Source organism: Canis aureus, chromosome 25 (assembly GCF_053574225.1).
Source record: "Canis aureus isolate CA01 chromosome 25, VMU_Caureus_v.1.0, whole genome shotgun sequence".
NCBI classification, from domain to species: domain Eukaryota; kingdom Metazoa; phylum Chordata; class Mammalia; order Carnivora; family Canidae; genus Canis; species Canis aureus.
The window spans coordinates 9755486-9779802 of record NC_135635.1 but is presented as its reverse complement, the minus strand read 5'-3'; the positions used below and the strand labels follow the sequence as shown (position 1 = coordinate 9779802).

Sequence of the window (24317 nt, the reverse complement as noted above, 5' to 3'; positions counted from 1 at the left end):
TTCTTCATAATTCTGAATCTCATGGTCTTGGAGATGAAAGCAGCCTTCGGGCACTGAAACTGACCTTGCTCTTTCAATTGATTTTTGGGTTTAAAGTATAAAAAAGAAGCAGCAAAAAAAGCATTGATTTAAAAATATCCTCACACAAATAGAGAGGAAACTAGCCATGACTTTAAAAGTAGCATCTGTGAAACTTTCTTCCATAAAGACACATAGACCAATTTTCCTTTTTCATTTATATTATTAGAACAAAACGAGAATTTTGGTCTAATGAAAAAAGACTGGTGTTTCCCTGATTAAGGCTTTATTTTCTTTTTTCCTGTTGTTTCCAGTGGAAGTTTTGTAAATATATACATTTAATTCTCGTCTTCTAGTAAGTATTTATTGCAAATTCATAGCATGTGTCAAACAGGGTACCCACTAGAATTGCACTGATAAAAATATTTAGGAGGAAAAAAAAAGTGGGTGTGGTTTTTTTTTGCATTTATTTCTGTTTTTTTTTTTTAAGTCTGAGCATGACTGATAAAAATGGATTAATGAAAGTTCTACTTGGACAAAAAATGATATTTTTCATGAATGCCACTGTTCTATTTATAACAATCTCTAAATAAACCTAAGCTGAACGGGATTGGGGATGCTAGGGGGTCTCTTCTTCTTCTTCTTCTTCTTCTTTTTTTTAAAGATTTTATTTATTTATTCATGAAAGACAGAGAGAGAGAAGCAGAGACACAGGCAGAGAGAGAAGCAGGCTCCCTGTGGGGAGTCTGATGCGGATTCCATCCCATGTCCCTGGGATCATGCTCTGAGCCAAAGGCAGACACTCAACCCCTGAGCTACCCAGGCATCCCAAGTCTCTTCTTCTAGGCTCTGGAAAAACATGCATAACATGCTGAACCACATCTGCACCAGGCTGTCCCTTCATGGGTCCTGACTACATGCCCACCATCTTGTCATCTAATCAGGCTCACGTTTTGTCACCACCAGCACGATGGCCAGGCAGGTGCTGAGAACTAGCAGATGTGGGAGGCCAAGACTGTCTTCCTCGTTGGATTCTGGGCCTGGACTGTCCCTGTACTTCATGTAAACTATACTTACCAAGCAGCGGCACTGTTGGCAATTCTGAACCCACGTGTCACCACTATTGTACAAAGTCTCCCCATTTTGATGGAGGCACTGACTGCTAAGCCTTGGGTCACATTCAGGGCAGCAAAAGAGATCAACCGTGGGATTCTCGCAGTCACAGACCATCCGGCGACACATGACAAATCCATTCTGTAGGAAAAAAGAGAGAAGAGTGAACAGAAGCTTCAGTTTCTCAATATATTACATCAATGTAATAGATTTAATATTACATTTTGCAGCAAACACACAGGAATTACCCAACCAAACTGGAGAACTTCCGATTCCAAATGCTACTTGACCAGCAAATTTCCAGAAATGACCAGTACGAAATAACCACTATGCCGTCCTTCTGTGTATATAAATGGGGGTATGTATATATAAATATACATGTGTTTGTTTATTAGCATAGTAATTAGAATATTACCCAAATTTTGTTCTGTGTAAGGGCATAGTTAGTCAAAAAGCTTTACCTACTGTTAGGTTTATGGGCTATATTAGACTTTAAGTTACTGTACAAATTGTTATCAGTTTCTTTTAATAATTGAGTCCTTCATGCAGAGTGTTAATTATCTAACTATATTTTAAGTCTCAATTATCAACTGGGTAAATAAAGTGGGACTGAGCCACAGTCCAAATAGATCGTTTTCACTCGCAGGCCACAGTAGGTCCATTGCGGCTTCATTTCTTCTTTTGTTCAAATAGAATATTGTTACTATAGAAACCCTAGCATGCTTAGCAACAAAGTTTTATCAACATGTGACAGATAAACACATTGTGGCATTTCCATAAGATGAACTACTACTCAGCAATAACAAAGAAATACATTGATATAACATAGAATGGGTTGCTGACATATGTAATGAATATTAAAGAAAGTCAAAAACATATACTGAAAAAATCCAGACAAAAAAAAGTATGCATTATATGTACTACTTATTATATAAGGCTCTAGAAAATATAAATATAACCTACAATGACCAAAACCAGTGTTTCCTTCAGACTGAGGGTATGGGAATAAGGACAGAGACAACATTATGAGCAGATGAAAATGTCCTTTTCTGCTAATTTTGCTAGTGCTTAAGTAGATGCATGCATTTGTTTAACCTCATCAAGCTGTACACTGAAAATTTATGCAAATTACATCCCAATAAAAATGATTACAGTTTTTTATTTATACCAACCTGACACGAACACACAGAGCACCGGTCATTTTCCAACACCCAAATCTGACCACTGTGTTTAATTTTTCCATCATGGATGCAGTCCCCTGTGCAATTCTTTCCATGAGGACATCGGCAATCGTATCCACCATCCAGGTTAAAGCAAATGGTATCATTGGCACAGCTATGCCTCCCGGTCCCACACTCATCGATATCTACAGCCAAGAAAAGGCAGCAGGCAATGTGCTTAGACTATGCTTGGTTTCAAACAACTGCAATCAAGGAAGTTGCCTCCTACATAAAGCATTCAACTGTAAATTAATTTTCATCTTACTGGCACGCATTTCGTATTAAATGCTGACTAAAGCAATGTTAATGATCTAGGGATTTCACAGGAAAACATTATCATGCTTGACTTCAAACACCAGATAACCTTCGTTAGATTCTCAACTTTTATCTCTGTAAATACCATTAAGCTTTATGAAACACATATTTTTTGAAAGTAAGGATAGAATTCAATTTATTAAACAAAAATCAGTGGCAGTTGAAATTCTAATAGTGCCTATGAGTTTTCATTGGGAAAATCACCCTCAATGTTAAAATGGTGTTTACGCCAAATTCTTTCTTAGTGGGAGATGAACCCCAAATCCTTTCTTAGTGGGATGTCATGGGACCTCCGAGGGATTTTATTCAGCTTCAAGCACCCACACATCACCCCACCTAAGCTTCTCCCAGTGTTTGGCCCAGGTGTTCTTCCCTTACAACCAGGCATTTTCACACTGTCCTCACATATTGCCCCCCACCCACAGAGGGCAAGTAACCATCTGGAATTACCATTTCTCTCGCAAATAATCTTCTACTTCTTACCTCTTCCATTTCAGTTGATCATTTTGTCTTCTGCCTGACTCAATTGGCAACAGCCCATTCTCCACCTGACCTCACCCATTCTATGGCAATCACAGCCTAAAACATTTTCATACAGATGAAAAGCAAACATATTTTGACCCACAGATCAGGTCTATAAGAAGAGATGTGATTCATTTTATTTATCCCCATAATTTAAAGGTCACAAGCCCAAATACATTTCAGGGATATTGTATGAGTGGCAGTGAGCAGTTATTTCCTACTTCATCTGTTTCCTCTGAGTAAAGGGCAAGAAAGAAAGAATTAAATCACAGCAGAAGTGGGTTAGAGAAGAGATGGAATGGATAGCTTTTAACCAGGGGGACTGTACACTGCTTTTCTTAGAAAATTTTAAAGATAGACTTTCGTAGACATCTTTCTTAAATGGTTTGTTTGGTTTCAACATTATTAAAGAAATGGGCTAGTCAAGATTATATTTTAGCCATATTTAAATTATTAAATATTAAGTTCGGTCATATATATGTTCCTAAAAATAAGCCACATGATATATGTCTATTTGTCTTGATTTTGCTCCATTCCCACTGCAAGAAATCCAATGAATTGAGACAACAGCTGAAAAGATTTTTGTTATAACTACAGTGAACACATTATTATAGCTTGATTTGTCAAGGATAATACAGTTTATGACTATAGAGTATGATTAAAAGCAGAACTGTTAGCCAGCATGAAGACATATTTCACATTTTTAAAAGTACATTGATACATATATATGTTTTATATATATAGTAACTATTATATATAAATATATATATATTTCGGATCAGAGAAATTTGGCTGATGCTATTTAGAGAAAGAAGAGCAAGAAGTGAAATTTTATAAAATAGCTCTATATTTGGTCTATTCAGAATAATAAGGTGTATTGGACGACTCGATCTTTGTCTCCTATTAAATATTCTTATGATTAGGAGCTATAGAAAACAGGAAAAATATTAACCATAGTTATTTGGTCTCTTTGACCAAAAACTGGACAAATACTTCTTACTACATAATCCTTTAAATATCCACCATACAAATTTAATTCCATTAATGGCAATGGCTGGATTTTTACAATCATTTCATTTTGCTTGACATTTAAAATAAAAGCTCTGCCATCAGGTAATGCTTTTTTTTTTTTTTTTTAAAGCAGAGACAATCCTTAGATTTGCTGAAGAAGACAAAGAGGTGTCCAGCCACAAAAAGAACACGTGCTCTGAAATAAAGTATGTTTACAATAAAGAATTAGAATAATAAGTTGCTCACAACAATGGTTGATATGTACTTGTCATACCTGGAGAAATGTGTAGGCAGAAAATCATTATGAGCCAATGATTACTTTTTGCTATACAATGCACTTTGAATAAATTTGAATTCATCTTCCCCCACCTCCCCCGACTTGTTATCTACCCTGGGTTTCCCAAAACAGAGGCTATTCTCAATTGAATGGTAGTATAGAGTTTTGGAATTCATTGTTACATATAATTTTATTATAATATTAAATTCCTAAATTAAATATACATAAGGGGTATATATTCTGCTTTGAAAAACCTACTATGATACATAAATATTCGAACTTTAAAAATACTGACAACTCCTTTAGTGAGTTATTGAAGAAATAGTGTTGCTAATTCCGATGATCAAGCCTCATTGCAGATCTAACTTGATCTAGCAGCAGCATTTGCTACAGTTCATTCTCCCTTTCTAATACTTTTTTCTTTATTTGCTTCCTATCATATTGGTAGTGCTTTCTGGATCTTTCTCTTGCCCACATACACATCCTCGTGGCAATTAAATGATGAATACAATTTGGCCAAGCAAGAGGAGGTAAAGAGTGGTCTAATCAGAGGTCAGGGTGTGCTTGCAGGTCCAAAATTTAGAGTCAGCAAGATATGCTAGAGGGAATGAGTTGAATGTCCACAGGAAGAGAGTAAGTAGTTAGACAGTGAGCTGAAGAGGTACTCAGGGTCCAAGTAAGGGCCATATTAAGAAATATAAACTTCAGGGGCACCTGGGTGGCACAGTGGGTTAAATGTTTGACTCCTGGTTTTGGCTCAGGTCATAATCTCATGGGTCATGAGATGGAGCCTTGCGTCGGGCTCCACACTTTGTGTAGAGTCTGCTGGAGTTTCTTTCTCCCTCTCCCTCTGTTCCTCCCTTGCATTCTCTCTCTTTCTCTCTCAAATAAATAAATCTTCAAAAATAAAAGAAATCTGAACTTCATCATAAAGACAATAAGCTGTCATTTTAGGGAAATGCAAAAAAAAAGGCATAATCAGGTATTTCCTATACAAAGTTTGCTTCATTTTGGAAGAGGAATTTGAGTGGATTGGAATTTACAGCCAGGAGATTAATTAATAGGCTGTTTCAGTAATCCAGGCAAGCAATGGTCATATAATAAAAGCAAGCACTTACACAATGGTTGGTATGTGCCAGATTCTCAGGGCTTTCATATAATGATTCATTTAATCCTCACAACAACTGGAGGGTACAGTAATTATTCCCATTTTACAGATCAGGAGGTTGAAGCATAGAAATGTTGCATAACCTTACCAAGGTCTAGTAGGGTATAGAGCCCACACGAGAATCTAAGTCGTCAGGCCTCGAGTCTATGCTCCTATCTATGCACAGTGCTGTGCTGGCCTAACATTGGTGGTTAAGAGATTAACAGAAAGAGACAATGGAGAGAATCTTCCAAAATAGAAACAACAAAGATGCAGCAACTTAGCGACTTGTTCAAAGATTAGGGAGAGCAAGTGGTCCTGGATGATGTGTAGATTTCTAGCTTGGAAAATTTGGCTGATGCTAGTCAGAGAAAGAAGAGCAGGATTTCGCTGTGGAGTGAAAGTGGGTGGCAGGATGATGAAAGACATGAGTTAGGTCAGGGCGTGTTGAATTACACTCTCCTCTGGGCTGCCAAATAGAGCTGTTCAGTAAATAGTTGGATATATGGGTCTGGAGTTCAGAAAATAGAACTGGGTCCACATACGGATTTGGTGAAGATGTATTTTCATCATTTCCTTTCTTGAAAACAGTACTTTGGAGTCAAATTCAAACTTCTGAGAAAGGCATTTAAAGCTGCTTCTTTTGCTTGCCTCTCATTTCCTATCACAACGTGGCAATAATCACATCACACTCAAAGTCCTAATACAAATGCTAGACTCGGGGGATCCCTGGGTGGCTCAGCGGTTCAGCACCTGCCTTTCGCCCAAGGCGTGATCCTGGAGTCCTGGGATTGAGTCCCATGTCAGGCTTCTGGCATGGAGCCTGCTTCTCCCTCAGATCCCCGCTCCCTCTCTGTGTCTATTATGAATAAATAAATAAAATCTTAAAAACAAAAAACAAAACAAAACAAAACAAACAACAAATGCTAGACTCTCTTGTTCCCAAACAGGAAATCATTTCTCCCTTCCTTTCCTAACAGCTCTAAATTTGTATTTTCTCACGTATTTATTATTTGCACCCTTGTAGCTTTCTCCTCTATTAAGAAACTCACTACTTCTATCTTGTATGACAGTTGTGGTACACATTTTCTCTCTTCCATAGCTGAGAACAGTGACCACACCTCTTTCATATTTCTATGCAGCAGATGCCTGGCAAACACCTCAAGGTACTTGGGCCTCGATTCAGGACACAACAAGTTCTGTGAATTGTTGAGGTGAATTCGATTCATTTCATTTTTGTCCTTTTTCCTGATTTAGGTTAAGAATTCACAATATTTAGCTTGAACATAATACTCAAAAGATGCTATCTTATCTTTTCGGCTTACAAATGCAAAAACCTCACCAAACTTAAAAATAATCCAGAAATTAAAGTAACACAGGTGAAAAGTGGGCATGTAAATAAAATATTCTTATGTGAAAAAGCTACTGGGCTTTATTCTCAGAGAGAGCCATATTTTCAGGCAAGCATAGAAGAAGGGACAACATGGAAAAAGAAGATGGTTCTCAGGCACATTATCGGGGGATTAAATATCTACACCTCTGAGATAAATGGATGAGCAAAGCAGCATATAATTTGTATGAATGCCACTTATAAACATGTATGTTGCATATTACTGAACCGCAGCCTAAAAAGTAGTGAAACAGTGCAGTTACTTATTCATGTCATCAAACATATTTATGCATCTCTTCAGAGTAATTGTGAACCTACTGCTGTGACTTTGTCCACTTTGAAATGCTTTTTTTCCCAGCAACAGAAAAATGGCACCTGCTCAGATATAATTATACTCTTAAAAAACTGTATCCTTCTAAATACTAATATTACAATTCTGCAAATCATTGAAATTGTAGTAAATGGATAGTTGTTTAGAAGAAGCATTTTACTCTTTTTTTTATATAACATTGATTTTTTTTTTTTAAGGAATCCTTCAGAGCACATTGTCTTGAGAAAGTAGTAGGTTTTTCTGATAATCATTATAAATTCTTTTGGAAGATAAAAGTAGAATCATCTTTCCAGAGTTGTATATATATTAAAAAAAAAAAAGATTTCCCACTGTTTCTGTGTTTAAAGAATTTCCTTGAAAAGCCTTTTTTTTTTGCATAAGCATCTTATACAATCCTTTACTTCCCCATCTTCATCTTTATCATGTGTTATTTTTAATGCTTAGTTTAATTTTCCTTGTTACTTTCTGGACACTCATGAGTGCACTAATAATGTTTTGTTTTTCTGTCCTGATCACTACTTTATATATTTAGTTTCTTTTAAATATATATTTAGTTTTAAGATAGGACTATCTACTATCCAATTCTAACAGGTTATATTCCTAATGTACTTCTGATTAAATATTATCTATTTATCTATGTATCTATCTCTATTTTTATCCATTTTAATCTTTTTCATTGGGCAAATGAATATATTTTGTACACTCTGACACAAACATTGTCTGAGGCACTGGTGGCTGACAAGCAAAAAAAATCTATGACTCTTAAAGCTTACATTTTACAGAAGATAATAAGCAAGTAAGTAATATACTCAATCACTTCAAGAGAAGTTATAATTTCTATGAAGAAAAGTGAAGCAAGGTAAGTGAAGAGTGTTAGAGAAGGATGCTATTTTAGGATGGGAGTCCAGAAGAAGCCATTTAGGAGGAAATCTGAATAATATGAATGAAAAATTCAAAGAATTGGGGAAAGACATTCCAAACAAAAAGAAAAGCACACGAGAAGGGAGTCAGTTTGGTATTTTTGTAAAATGGCAAGAAAGCCAAGTACTCGTATCACGTAGACCCTTGTAAAAGCCATTGTTGGGGTTTGGATTTTACTCCGAAGAGAAATGGAAAGCCTCCAGGCATTGGAGCAGAATTGGAGCATGCTCTTACTTCTGATTTTAAGCAACCTAGAGTGCTAGAAAAACAAGACCCTAGAGGAGTCAAGGGTGGAAGTAGGGAGACCAGTTTGGAGAAAGGTACACTAGTCCAGACAAAAGATAATGATGGCTTAGACCAACATAGTAACAATAGACACAGTGAAAAGTGGTAAGACTGGGAAAATATTTTGAAAATCAAGATCAAGAGTTGTATTTTAGTCATTAAGTCTGAGTTGTCTTTAAGAGATCCAGGTTAGATACCCGATAAGCAGTGAGATATATGAATCTGCAACTAGGGAAAAGGTCTGAAATAGAAGTATATGAACAGCATATGAAACTATGGAACTGGTTGATTTAGTTTGAGAATGGATAGAGAAGATTGCCAAATGTCCTGGGGCCTTGAATATGTAGCCCTTGGAGAGGGAATGGAGAGGCCTATAGAGTAGGAGAAAGGCGAAAGTGGCATCCTCGAAGCCAAGTGAAGAAAGTTGTTTTGAGAGTAAGAAGTGATCCACTGCTTCAAAAGCGTGAGTTGTCAAGCAAAGAGAGAGTAACTGAGTAGTGAATTTGATGACGTGGAAACTGTTAAGTCATCTTGAAAGGGCAGCATTCAGTGGGGCTGGGGTACTACCGTGTTGTTGGAAGCAAGAGAACGGAGATAACAAATACAACAGATTCTTTCAAAAAGTTCTGTTCTAGAAGAGAGCAGTGAAATGGGGGCAATGTTTGGAGAATCAAGCAATATCATGGGAAGTTACTCTTTTTTTTTTTTTTTTTTTTTACTTTTTGTTTGTTTTTCTTTTATTCTTTTTATTTTATTTATTTATTTATTTATTTTTTTTTATTTTATTCTTTTTAAAGATGGGTGCTACTCTAGGCTGTTTGTATGCTGATAAGAAAGAGTATCATAAGGACCAGAATGTGGGTAATACAAAGACAGAGACTTCAAGCAGGCGAGAGGGGTGAGATGTAAGGTACTACGGAGCGTTTAACGTCTGATAGGAGAAATGGCACTTAATTCAGTGAAACAGGAGGAAGGGAAAACAGCAGATGGAAACAAGAGTTAAAAAAAAAAAAAAAAGAAGAAACAAGAGTAAGCTAGTAGAGCTCCTGGTGCAAAGATGCTTCTGTTTTCTCGGTTAAATAAGCAGCAGGGCTGTCATCAGAGAATGAAGGGAAGGCAAGTGGTACCTAAGACTTGAGGAGATTCGAGAAGGTATGAAATGGCTGTTATTGGAGAGTTGCAGGGGAAAGTAACTATGGAAATAAAATCAGCGCACTGGGCAAGGCTGCAAGGCCCTTGCAGGAGGGAGCCCATACACTAGCATCCAGCGAGCCTCACCGCTGCTCATACTCTCATGTCATCTTCTTCCCCTGAGTGTGGGCTGGCTAGACTTCTGACTCACTGCTAACAGACAGAACGTAGAGAAGCCATGAAATGGCACATCTGCGATGAGGTTATAAAAAGACCATGGACACTTGCTCTGCTTGGATTGCTTGCTCTGGGGGAAGCCAGCTCCCACGTCCCGAGGCAGCCCTGTGGAGTGAGTGGTTCCCGTCTTATGGGAACCAGACCTGCAGAAAGCCACAGGAGTGACCCTGGAAGCAGAGTCCCGCTCCCCCCCACCCCCCACCACCCCACTCCCACTTCGGACAAGTCTGCACGCTGAAACCACAGGCCTGACCAACAACTTGACCACAACCTCACGAGAAACTGTGAACCCAGAGTCCCCCAGCTAAGCTGTGCATGGATTCCTCACTCACAGAAACTGTCAGGTGACTTTTGTTGTTTTTAGCTGCTAAGTTTTGGGGGAATTTGTTATGCATCGATAGATAACGAATGCAGCCCTCCTGGGATTTGCAGTCAGAAATTTCAAACATAGTGAAATGTGCAAATGTAAAGTGAGATAGTCAGCAGAGGTACATGTTTTTTCCCCTTCACATTCTGCTGCATGGGAAGGGTGTGCAAGGGTACCAAGCAAACCCAAGCACAGGTTTCCCCTAGGGAAGCAGGAGGGATGGGGAAAGGGGAGGGATGAAATTAGGATGTATTTTCAGCTTTAATCTAGGTATTTGTGTATGACTTGAATTATTTATAATCGGCTTATATTTACTCTTTGTGTATATAATTTAAAGTGAAAGACCATCTTAACAAAAAGGTAGCACTTTTAGATAAAAAAAAAAAAAAACAAAAAAAAAACAAACAACAACAACAACAACAACAAAACTAGACTTCTTCCCCATGACAGATGAGAGAATACAGGCAAAGTAGTTTATGCGGGAAGTGCAAAATCACACTCTTTGATCTGCCTCTTGATTTGCAATCCATGGTTCACGGCATTCTCTACAGGACTGGAAGTATTCACTCTGGGACATGCACCAGGGAAGGCAAAGCTCTCAGACCACAGTTCCGTGGTTATTTGCAAGCACCAGGTTTTAGCCCCTGGTAAGGCAACAGCATTCCCCTTCCACTGCAAAAATCCAGATGGACCCTCTGCTTCAGGTCCAGAGCTCTGCAGCGGCCAGCAAAGTACAAAGTGCATGAAAGCATCTATCACCCAAGACCGCTTCACTTTCCTCTTTATGAAAACCCTCTGAGGTCCAAGAATAAAAGACATCTTATCATTTAGGTGTCAAGTACTGTTAAAGTTAGATTCTCCAAGGCCTCAGTGACTGTGTCATTTTAGTCACTTTATTCTCTCGGACTGTTAATCTATGAAGGTATAGATACAAATGGGAAAAGGGTAACTTCTTGAGGTTTGCTCTGTTTTTCATTCTTGTGCCAAACTTCTGGATGGCAAATCCTTTCAGTGTGGATGGTTTCCCTGGCAATTATTCATGAGGCTTTGTACATCCTGCCTGTTTTTTATAAATCACGCCCTTTAATAGGGGGTATAGAGGGGCAGAGTGGTTTGTCAATTCACTGAAAATAATTCAAAATTAATGATATATAATTGAATATAATCTGATTGAATTTCCCACTCCTATTAGATTGAAATCTCTTCTGCAGCAGGGATTGTATTTTCTGTATCCAACACTGAACATTCCCTAAACAGCTCTAACTTTGCCAGCTAAGTGATAGGTTAGGAATAGCCCAGAGTAGTGTGTATTGTGAATATTATCCTTGGCCATATCATTATCATATTTCCTCTCCCTCTATTTTCCTTCTATCTTGCTTTCCTCATCTATTTTTTCTAACTCTTTTGGGGTCAGATTTTTGCATGTTGCCATTTAAAAATCTTCTCTGATACTATGGGTTTATTCATTCTAAAAATACACTTCAACAGTTGCAAATACCCGTTGAAAACTCGTTTAGTGTCACAAGTTTTAAATATCCGAAAATCAGTTAATTATCAGAATTAGCAAACAAAGGTTAGATTTTAACAGGTTTCCAATCATCATTGTATAAACACAGCAAAAATTACCAGAAACTTAAACATTAGATTGATGTCTGTTATTTACACCTTACCATATATTACTCAAGTTCAAAAAGTGTTCTTAAACTCTAGTTCTTCTCTTTGTACTGACCTTCACAGGATTCTCCACTTGGTGAAAACATCCCATTGTCATGGTAGCCATCTCTGCACTCACAGTGGTACCATCCAGGCAGGTTAATGCAGTTAGCCCGACTGTCACACTGAACAAAGCCATCAGAGCACTCGTCAATGTCTGTTTGGCAAAGAGAACAAAAATGGGATGTTACACAATTACTGCTTTTCTCTACCTAAAACTAAAATATTCTGCTAGACAGCTACTGGATATTTTAGTGCCAGCAAATCCTTAAAACTGAGAAAACACAAACTCCAGAAAGTCCGCTTGGTTGTTGAAAGCCATATAGAAAGCAGGTAGTGGTATGAGTAACAGGAGAAATATCTAGTTGGCTTCTCTGTTGAAGAAGTCATCCAAAATGGAAAAAAATGAAACAATCTATGAGAGTCATTAGTGCTGCTCACCATATGTTTCTAGCTCTTCTCTTAGACACAAGCTAGGATTGGGATGTGAATGCATGGAGCCAATTAGGAAGTGTCATGTGTCACTTCGGGGCAGACTTTAGGATGCAGCCTGTGGTTCACATGCACCCTTCCCCATCACAATGACCAGCATTCTCCAGGGGCTCTAAATAAAGATCAGCCTGAGTTCCTGAGTAAGGGTAATGGGGGGCACATTCCTCTCCCAGTTGGGAGGGGCAGAGTATGAGCAAGAAATAACCTTTTTGCTTTTAGCCATTGGGATTTTAGGGTCTTTTAATTACTATAAGCAAAACCTACTATCCTCACTAAAATATCATTCATCTCCAGTAGCAAAAGCAACATGCTTCATGCTTTCAAGAATAATATACCATTTATGTCACTTTTTAATGGGTTTCACATATATTACCTTATTCAACCCCCCCCCAAAAAAAAAAATCTTGCCAGATAGTGTAATGAGCATAGGAAAGAAAGATGAGGCAAAAGGAAATTATGGAATTTAATCAAGGTCACCTAAAAGTCCACGGTTGCCTGACTTTCAGGTGTGTGTTCCTTCATCAAAGCAGAGGTAGATTGAAATTGGGAAAATTGTCTAAACAAAGAGAGCTGGGGCAGCCCTGGTGGCTCAGTGGATTAGCACCGCCTTCAGCCCAGGATGTGATCCCGGAGACCTGGGATCGAGTCCCACATCGGGCTCCCTCCATGGAGACTGCTTCTCCCTCTGTGTCTCTGCCTCTCTCTCTCTCTCTCTCTCCTCTCTGTGTATTCTCATGAATAAATAAATAAAACCTTAAAAAAAGTAAACAGAGCTATATAACTTCAGTCTCACATATTTCCTCCAATGGCTTAATTGCTTCTCCCAAAGAATAAAAGCCCTTTATTCTCCTGTTTGGGTCAGATTTTTGCACGCTGCCATTTAAAAGTCTTATCTGATACTATGGGTTTATTCATTCAGTCTGTTAATGAGGAGAATATCGAACGCCAATCCAAGTCTCTTCCTTTGCTCATAGAGGAAAAAATATTTTCTGGAGTTGACTTATAGAGTGCCCCCTTCTTCTCAGATACCTTCTGGGTTTCTGGGTGCTCTGATTGACTCATACCCTGATGAATGATAAGATGGCACCCCATCATCACAGCTGCCAAAAATATTCACATGAACCCTACTTCCATCTTGACAGTCCTATGCCATGACTGAAGATTTCACTCGCCAATGTAGGATAGCCCTTTCTTATATGCTTCCCACACCTGCATGACAGTCTCTGGTGCAGTGACCAGGCATGACGATGTCCCTCGTGTTGAAGGGAAGTCTTGTTGTTTGGAGTCCTATCGCAGCTGAAGACAGTTCACTTCAGTTCCACACAATGTACTTCCTTCCTACTTCAGTCTCCTTTAACTCCCAAATCTTGGAAATACATATTCCTTTCATTTTCTCTTTCTTTTTATTTTTTTGAAGATTTTATTTATTTGTTCATGAGAGACAGAGACAGAGGGAGAGACACTGGCAGAAGGAGAAGTAGGCTCTTTGAGGGGAGCCTGATGTGGCACTCGATCCTGGGTTTCCAGGACCACCCCTTAGCCAAAGGCAGATGCTCAACCACTGAGCCACCCAGGCATCGCTCATTTTCTTTTTAAATTTCCCTTTTCTATATTCAATTTTGGAAGAGACAATTTTTTGAACAAATAAATATACTGGTTTTTTTTTTTTGAGAGAAATAAGCCATCACTCATTTACTTCTTGATAAACTCAGAGTCCCTTCACTAAAATAAGGTGCAAACAATTCTCTTAGATTAGGTAATAGGCATATATATATATATATATATATATAATTGCAAAATTTTAACAGTATTTCTGAATTAAGAATGTTTTTGCATCTATAGTTCCTCTTCTGAAGAGTTAGTTCCTACTGTCAGTAATTCCTACTGCCAAAATAATTGTTAGTGGTAAAATCAGCTAACCATTGACTTCTTGACAAATAGCTGATGTGGATTGCTTCCATTTACTGAGGCCTCCTAGGCTTTATGGAACAGCCTATTTGTATTTCAGGTCCCTCCCTAAATGATGAATCTCTGATTATAAATGGGGCTAAAATGCTATGCTCATTTCAGCCTAATACAGTCTTTCTTCCAACCCAAATGATGCAGAAAATTGATTATGTCATTTCTTAAGTGCATGGACAAAAGAAAACAGGTTGGAATTTAAGCTTTAGAATTGAGTTTATTGGAAGAAAGGCCATGAGGGGGGATGTTGCAGACTATCTCGTTTTAGAAGAATCTGATCATTAGTGTTGGTGATTTGCAAATAACTATTAATGGAACAGGCCTTCTCCACTGAAACAACTTTTGCATGTATATTTAGCCTTTAATATAGTCCTTTTTTATTGCCCGAACACAGTTGTGGGGTTAGCTCGTATCTCATGACACAGATACATATTTCAATTTTTACTTCTCATTTACTTTCTCTACTCATTCTTCCCAGTTGCTAGGCCCACTCCTTATTGCCTCACACCAGTTCTCTCTTATATTGTAGCACCCTTCCCTGAGATATAAACATGCTCACTAAAGTTTAATAAGAATGCTCTGAATTATATTATTTGTGTTTTGAAGACTGTGGATACAAACGAAGACTGGATAAAAGGTGTTTTCTTTTTTAAAATGTATTTTCACTTTCTGTTTTTATTATTTAATTATTTTAACTTTAGAGGAGGAATATGCAAATATATGCACCAACTCATTAATTTGCCATTCAATTTTCTATTGAATGCCTGTTATGTGCCAAGTACTAAGTAGTAGGGAAACAAAGATGCACAAACCATAAGTAATTTCTGCCCTCGCTGAGTTTAATATATATCTAAATTGTGTTTTAAGAGACTTTATAAAAATCTGAATCTGCAATCATATAGGAAGTGTTTCCCCACATGTCATATATCTGCCACCAGTGGGATGTTATTTAGGTGATACAACTATATTTTAATGGCCATGTATTTATATTTCTGAATTATTTCCATTTATAGCAAGTGATACTAATAGTACAGTAGTGAAATTATATTTAAATTTAACAAGTGAGAGAGATTACAGAAATAATATTAAGGGATAGTACAGTAGTGAAATTATATTTAAATTTAAAAAGTGAGAGAGATTACAGAAATAATATTAAGGGAATACTGGTATAAACATTATATAAATATAACAACAATTATGAAGTTAGTATAAAAAATGACTAAAGTTTTGGAAACACCAAAATACTGTATTTTGTTCCATACAAATAAGTGCTCCATATTCACATTTCAGAAGGATTTGCTGAGTATTTCCTCATGTAGTGAAATAACTCAAGTAATTTAAATATGACATAATTTATAAAATATTTAGGATGCTCATGTCATTCCTAAAATTATATACATGCTATTATTGAGGATAGTGAAGAAAAACTAGCCAGATAATATATAGTGCTTCATTTGATACTTTCACGTTCTTGCTTGTTTTGATTTGTATATGCAAACTTTTCTGCTTGGTGAAAGTCAGTAGAAAATGAGTGTGCTTGAATCACCCAAGTGTGCATTTCCCACCAGAAGGCATGTTTATTTGGCTCATGGTTCTAATTAAAGCCAAAGCTAAAACAAACAGCCTCATCTGTAAGCTATTTGATGGTATATATGTTCTTAGTTATTCAGTAAATATTTAGTAAGTGAACAAATGAAATCTGATCCATATTAAGAAGTATATTTTCTCTATACACAAATTTGAATATTACTATGAGTTATATAAATGACACACATATTGAGTGCATTTTCAAATATGCACATATTGTGCTTTACATAGTATAATATCAGAAAACAGTAAAGACAAAAATTCAAAGAATTAATTTCTTGGCTATTTTCTTTTGGTCAGTTAAAACCCAAAATTCACATTATCTAATTGAGTTAGATACACAGGGAACATCAGACCTAAAAGAGAAAAAAAATGTTATTATTTCATTCCAATTGAGAACTGTTATGTCTGAACAAATTACTTTCTGAACTGAATAAAAGTATTCAAAAAGATTAGTACAGGATGTATAAGCTCAAATTATTTAGTTTTGATTATAAAGCCCTTAATTCTGTACTCTGTAGGTACATTTTATGGAAAACTAAAAAGACATTTTATGAAAAACTATGGTTTCATTACATATTCTGTCTTAGAAAGGAACTAGTTTCCTGTTGCCTAGGGACAACTAAAACTTTCTCAGTAGCAACATTAGAAGAGTCATCTAGTGATGATATTAAAATGCCATCCCAGAGCATAGAGAATCAAACTCCAAATAATATTTAGCCACCCAACAGTGGTCATGAACAGTAGTCATACCCCGGGGATCAAAATTGACTTGGATAATAAAAGTGGAAGGCACTGTTGAGGATAGATTTTCTAGAAAGCACATATGTTTTGAGGCAATCATTAAAAACAAACCAACAAGCAGAAAAATAAGAAAGGAAAAGATACAAAAAAAAAAAAAAAAAAACAAAAAAAGCTCACATATGTCAGTGTCTTGTTTTCCTTGTCTCCCTCAGGTATGACAACACAAGAATGGATTCCTTCTACAATGTCCCACGGACCACTGGTTTCAACTGAAAATGGCTGTTGCCATCAGCATTTAAGGGTCACTTCAGACAATGACAAATTATCTCCATGTAAAATTAAATATAGCTACAGAATGAGACACTTGATAAGCAACTTCATTCTCATATATGGTAAAAGTGATTTCTACCATAACTACATAACTAAGAATAAAAAAACATGCAAATGTCTAGAATCATCCACACCCAAAACAGTTCCTAATGTGTTGGAACCTAATCACTTTAACCTTAATCACTTTTAAGCTAAGAGGAAACTGATTAGTTGCTACTCTCTACAGAAGAAAATCCAGTTCTTTAAAATGAGCACACTATGTTTAATGGCAAAGTCAAATAATGAGAGTTCTTTCATCCTCTTTATCATTAATAAAAACCTGACATCATTTCTCATAAAAAATAGTACTTGGACTATTTATATCACTGTCCTGTGTACTGGTACTTAAATTATATTGATAAACAGCAGGCAATTAAACACCCTGAAAACAATTAATCAACTCTTGATTACCCACATGTGGATTATTTGTTTTCTAGATTATCTGCAGCATTTTTTTTTAAATCACAAGGTCATTTCCCTCTGCCTCTTGTTGAGCTTCTGGGGAGTCTGCTTTTAACATTTAGATGTGAATGTTCAAGGAATGCAAACTCTTTTGAACGTTACATTATTTTTAATAACTACACCAGAACTCGATAAAAAAATACAGTCCAAAATTTCATGACTGATTTTTTTCCATATCATTAAAAAAATAGGCCAACATATGTAAATAAGCTTTGAAAATCATAAAATCCTCTTCACAAGTTGGGCGATAACATTGCAGATTTAGTGAAAATTATTTTCATTACTTTAGAGTTCATAATTAGGAAGTTAATGACTGCTCTTAAGAAAAGCATAATACAAATACAAAACACATAACGATGTCATCGTATCATTTAGTCCTCACTACAACCATGAGAGATATTCTTATCCCTATGTCACAAAGAAGCAGGGAGAACAAATACATCACCCAAGCTCATGCAATAGACCCAAACCCTCTCAACTGCCAACTGCCTTTCAAGACCAACACTTGCAGAAACAGCTTCTGCTTTGAAATATCTCAGTGTGTACCTTAATGTGAGTGAATTCCAGCTCTTTGGCTTATTAGCTATGTAACTTTGAAGATCTTGCCAAATCTCTCTGAGTATTTTGGTTTTGAATGAGAAATAATTCTCTCTGTTAATAGTTTGCTGTTTTCTACCATTAACTATGCAAGGCCTCACAGGAGTGGTACCTGGCTTATACAGGCTATTAATATGTATAAATTCCACCTCCATAGCTGAAATAACCCTTCAGGGTTTATAGAGCATGCTTGCTTATGTCATTTGATTACTTGGAAAGGAGGAGAGGAAAATACAGTTTTGCAAGGAGGGTTTAGATCAGAGAATGTCTTTTCTTCTGTGGACAATCAGGAGCCACTGAAGAGTCTTTAACATTGGATGATGTGATAGATCGAAGGCATACTTTGGGAGGAACACGGTAGCACTTCTATGTTGGACAGATGGGACAGGGTAAAACTAAGGGCAGTATCCTTTTTTTATCATGATCTAGGAAAAAAGGTAATAAAAAACTTTAGGAAAAAAACAGGGGAAATAGGGATAAGAAAGCATTTTTTTCTCAAACGCTTATCTTCAGTCAGTGTACAAGGCCCTCTCATAGTCCCTGTGTTGATATAAGACTGGCCCGGACATTACACATGTCCAGGGACATACCATACAAAGGAAGAAGATCAAAACAACTTATTTTTCTTGTGGTTCCTGAGGTTTTAGTATTTTAGCGTTTCTTTTATTCCATCATAGTCTTTGTCTATGCTGTCCCTACTGCCTAAAATGCTCCTCTCTGTTTCTCATTGCCTTATCCAGTTAACTATTTCTGGCTTGTCTCTGTCTCATATTGAAATTAATTTCCTTTGAGAAAGCCTTCCTTGACTCCAAAGCCTGTTAGATCTCCTAGTGCTCATTGTTTTTTGTACTTTCTCCCATGTGTTCCTTGTGTTTTGCCTTGATAGCAACTATCATAAGGTGTTTTTTTGGGGTGGGATGGGGTGGGATAAGGTTTCTAAACTTGCTTTAGAAATATTACTTCACTCCTGGAGAAAGCACCACCCCCCCCCCCCCCCCCCCCCCCCCCGCTTTTCAAAGGTATCTTGATCCTTTGAGCTTTTCGCCTATCACTTTGTGAATTTCTCACCAAAACAAAACAAAAAAATGAGGGAGGGGGAAGTCTGCATTAATTCTATAGATTGGTCTGACATCTGTACATGATTAAATCTTTTAATTCAGGTGAATGATATATTTCCTCTTTCTCTAATAATTTTTATAGTTTTATAGCCTGTCATTTTCTGAAAGGATGTCTTACACTATTTTGCCAGGATTTATTCCTAAATATATATTTTTAACCTTTCTTTTAAAAAAAAACAACTTTATTTTTTCCAATTTTATTGAGATATAACAGACAAATAAAATTGTAAGACATTTAAAGTGTACAACGTGATGATTATATTAACAAAGACAAAAGGAAAAACACCATCAGTAGAAAAGAAAATTCAGAATTCAAAGGTTTTGTTTTTCCTTGGAAAACAGAATATAGTTGCAATGGTATAGTCAGAGCAAAGGAAGCCACAGCTTAGAAGATATACATAATAATGAGGTGCTACAGGTGATGAGGGCAGTAATCTTCCCTGAAGAATTCTAAGGATACGTGAAATACCATGTAAAGCTAATGTGAGACATGGAGTTGAAAGTAACTGGTTTAATTAAAAGTCTACTGGTGAATAATCAATCCATCTACCTCTTCCCACCTTCAGCAGACTGCTGAAAAAAAGCATTTACCCCTAAAGCCAGAATAGATGGTTCTTCTTTATTTTTTTTTTTTACTTTTTTTTAAAATTTTTATTTATTGATGCATTTCTAAAGGATATATTGTTTAGTATCTGTTTTATTTTATTTTTTTTTAATTTGTTTTTTATTGGTGTTCAATTTACTAGATGGTTCTTCTTTAAAAAAAATAGATAAACTGGATGAAACGGGGCAGCTAAGATAAGAGTTATCATCCTTTGGAACAAAGTTTCTTCATTTCGGTGTTTAAAGATCTCAAATTATACATATAAACCCCCCCACCCAAAACCTGGCTCTCTTTTAGCTTACTTATTGTAAGTTTGCCAGTCAACAACCTTATCTTTCATATCAGAGCTCAAAATCAGTTTTTCTATTTATTCACTCTTAAACATTAATGTGAAATCAAGAGACAACAAAGACTTAAGAAAAATATGTAACATTCACTTGCTTATTTGAATAATCTAATAACCAAGCTATACCATCAGAAAAACTGACCCTGAAGGAAATAGAAATAACTTATATAACAGACCTTAAAACCTTTCTTACTAATATCTTCAAATAGATTTGATAGAATATTTTATCCATAAGAAAATGACATAGTATTATTTAAAAAGGAATATTCAGAGAATAAAGAAGAGTTCTTGGAAATTAAAAATACAATAGCTGAGAAATTTCAAAATGTAATATAAGGCTTGGAAGATCAAATAGAAGTAGTATCTTGAAAAGTATAACATATAGAAAATAGATGAAAAATATAATAGAAAAAAGCAAAGAGCACCAACCTAAAAAGTCCAGCTTCTGATTAAAGACAAAATTCATACCAAGAAAATAGAAAAGTCAATGGGAGAAAAATATCTTTAAAAACAACAATAAAAACTCTTCACTGTAGAGACTTCAGATTAAAAGGCCCCCATACCAAGGTCCCTAATAATGAAAACTGACCTGATAGTCAATACTTATTGATGGCTTACTATGTAGGAACCACCATTCCTTGCAATTTTCATATATATATATGAAAAAAATATGCATATATATATATATTCATTTAGTGCTGACAGTTGTCCCACAAAGTAGAAATATTACTGTTCCCTATTTTATTTTATTTTATTTTATTTTATTTATTTATTTATTTTTTTTTGTGTTCCCTATTTTAAAGAGAAATAATGTAGGCAAGCAATTTTTAAGGGAATTTAAGTAATTTCCCCAAGACTATTGAAGAACAAAACTGGGATTTGAACCCAAACACCCTAGATACAGAGATCAAACTCTTACTCCATATGCAGCACTGCCTTGCAAATGAACAAAACAAAGATTCACATCTAAACACACACTGTAAAATTTCACAATACGTATAAAATACAAATCTTAATATCTTCCAGAGAGAAATAATAGGTTACATACAAAAGGATGAGAATTAGTCTAGCATCATTTTACTCATGTGTAGCACTGCATGCTATAGCACAGTGAAATACTTATTTTGACCCTAGAAGTCTATACTCAGCACAACTTTCAAATATTATGAAAGCAGAATAAAATATTTTATGACATATAATTCATTTAGAAAATCTATGTCCATGCAGTATTTTTTTAAAAATATTTTATAAAGGTTTATTTATTTACTTATTTTATAAAGGTTTAAATCAAGGCAGAGAAAGACCTACCAGTAGTTTATCCCTCTCTCCTTGAAATACTTTCATCATTTTGCAAAAACATACCATTTTTTAGTTGTTTTTACATCACTGGCCTTTATATCTTCGGCTTCTTTGCAGATTTTATCATCTCAAAATCCAAAAGTATGAGTTCCCAGGGATCTATTCTTTAGTCTTTTCTTTTCTCTCTACTACCTTCCTAATCGTTTCATCTAGTACTAGAGCTTTAAATTGCCAAACCACCATCAATACACTGAAAACTACCTGTAATGTGTTGAATAATGATCCCCCCAAATTTACGTCCATTTGGAACTCAGAATTTGACCTTATTTGGAAATAGAGTCTCTGCAGATATAATTAGGTAAGGATCCTGATATAAAATCATCTTGGATTTAGGGTGGGTTCTGTATCCAATGACTGGTGCCCTTTTCAGAAAAGAAGACACAGAGAAACACATGTACAAAAAGCCAATATGAAGATGGAGGCAGAAATTGCAGTTAAACAGTCACAAGCTAAAAAATCCTTGGGGCTACCCAAAGCTGGAAGAGACAAGAAGGATTCTCATAGTCTTCAGAAGGATCATGGCCCTGATAATACCTTGATTTTGGACTTAGAGTCCTGAAAGCTATAAAATAACAAATTCCTGTTATTTTAAGCCACCCAGTTTGTGGTACTTTTGCACAGCAGCCCTAGGAAAATAATACATTACCTCATTCACACTTTCTCTCAGTTCACTCTCTTCTCTTCCAAACCTATTAGTTTTCTCACCCAATTATTCAGTTTTTCACTCAATGTTTCTACTTGATTATCAAACTGCTCCTTTTGAAGTCTTCCCTACCTCATCAAATGGCAACACCATCCCATTACTCAGGCAAAAAGCTTTAGATTTATTCTTAATTTCTCTTTCTCTTATTCCTCTTACCAAATCTATCCAAAAATCACATTGGCAATGTCTTCAAAATATATCTAGAATCCAATCACCACTTCTAGCCACCTTCATGCTTACCATTCCAGTCCATGTCACCATCATATCTCACTTGAATTAATATAATAGCCTAATGATGATTCCTAATTCTATTTTTCCTCCTCTACAGTCAGTTCATTCTGGATTCATAGCATCCAGATGATCCTATTAAAATATTTGTCAGATTGTGTCATATCTTTGCTCTAATCCTATCTCTTATTTAGGGAAGATTTTTTTTTTTTTTTTTTTTTTTTTAGGGAAGTTTTTAGAAGGGAAGTATTTTAGAAAAAAGCTGTAGGGGATATATGCTGTTACCAAGCATTTTCTATTTCTAAGGCTGGGGACTACATTTCCCAGAAGCTCTTTCTCTGTATAGTTCTGTGTTTAACCAGGAGTGGAACTCCTGAGATTTGTCAGAGAGAAGTGAGGAAGAAGCCATTATTTGGGGGAAGTCATGGCAATCAGTGTCAGTGATTCTTATGAGCTCTGGCTTCTTTCACCAGTTCTAATGTGTCATTCTGAAGTAATAAATGAGGGTTTCTCAAATCCTCAGACTGCAGCCTTGCAGATCTTCACTCCCCAAACTCCTCTCATAACTGTGCTCCATCTTCCTGATTGAATGCAGACTGATACAGAAGTCTATATGCCAGAAGACATGATGGAGAGTTAATTTTAAATAGTGAATTTATGATAGAGTATAAAAGGAAAATGATTGTCAATTAGAAACTTCAGGAAAAAACAAACAAAACAAAACGCTTTAAATATGAGAATTATTATACATATGCGACTTGTCTCTCTAGTGAATAATATTTGCATGGTCACAATAATGTAAATAGTATGAATTTTCAAATTTTAGACCTAATCAATTAGTGAACACATAGGATATTTCATGTGGTTACTGAATAGAACTTATCAGTCTTGATAATGTAAAAAAGACTGGAGGTAGGAGAAAGCAGAAGAGAGAGGCTGGGAGATGGAGGTAAAGAGTAGAAGCAGTATCTTTATTTTACATAATGGAGAATCGAGAAATGCTATCTAGAGTAGATAAAACAAAAAATGAAGGTGAAAATATATATTGCTGAAGGCAGAAACAGTAACCTGCAAAAAAAAAAAAAAAAAAAAGGAAAAGGTAACCTGCATGAGAATGAGAGGCATATGGGAAAGTGGTATATGGGAGGCAAATCTTCATCTGTCATATCAAGAAAGTTGTTGGTAATGTCTAAAATTGACTAATTAAAGCACGGTATAAATATACTAAAATTAAAAATGGTCCCCCCCTAGCATTTTGTCTCAACTGGACCTTCATAAGAGAATTACGCTTGTCCTAAGTCATCCTGTGTAGGTCATAAATTAACTTCTCTCCTGCATATCGGGTATGATACTAGTCATGTACCATCTTTGGGAAATAGAAAAAGATTGTCTTTGGGGGCATTTTCTGGTTTTGCAGTTCAGGGAAGGAACTTCTTTTAAGAAAGCCTTCTAAAAAGTGAGTCAGGGAGCTACTGCTTTACTGCTTTTCATTCTAAGCTTTATGTTGTTTGAGTTTTTAACCATGTGTCTATTTTTGTTCATATACATAAAAAATACACATTCAGAATATTCAGAAGCTTCATTGTAGAAATGTTGAGTATAATAGGATAGCAATTCTGCTAGGAGTGAGATTTAGATGGAGAGAAAAATGAGGCAGACGCTCTGGGAAAAGATACCAGGGCTGGAGACACAAGGGGAGCATAATCAGAACTGATTGTACAAGATGCTACAAAAATCAGAACTGGCTG

The 24317-nt window shown here is 36.1% G+C and overlaps 1 protein-coding gene across 3 annotated transcripts in view; it reads right to left on the bottom strand.

The window, feature by feature from the left end:
* The window catches only part of NELL2 (neural EGFL like 2), a 319702-nt gene that overhangs the window by 11115 nt on the left and 284270 nt on the right, over positions 1–24317 (bottom strand). For all 3 annotated transcript variants that reach the window (XM_077870366.1, XM_077870365.1, XM_077870367.1), the window contains 3 exons: positions 12015–12155; positions 2304–2497; positions 1096–1272 (listed from right to left, as the gene is read on the bottom strand). In XM_077870366.1, coding sequence (XP_077726492.1) covers positions 1096–1272; positions 2304–2497; positions 12015–12155 — 512 coding nt within the window. The remainder of the gene's footprint in view (positions 1–1095; positions 1273–2303; positions 2498–12014; positions 12156–24317) is intronic.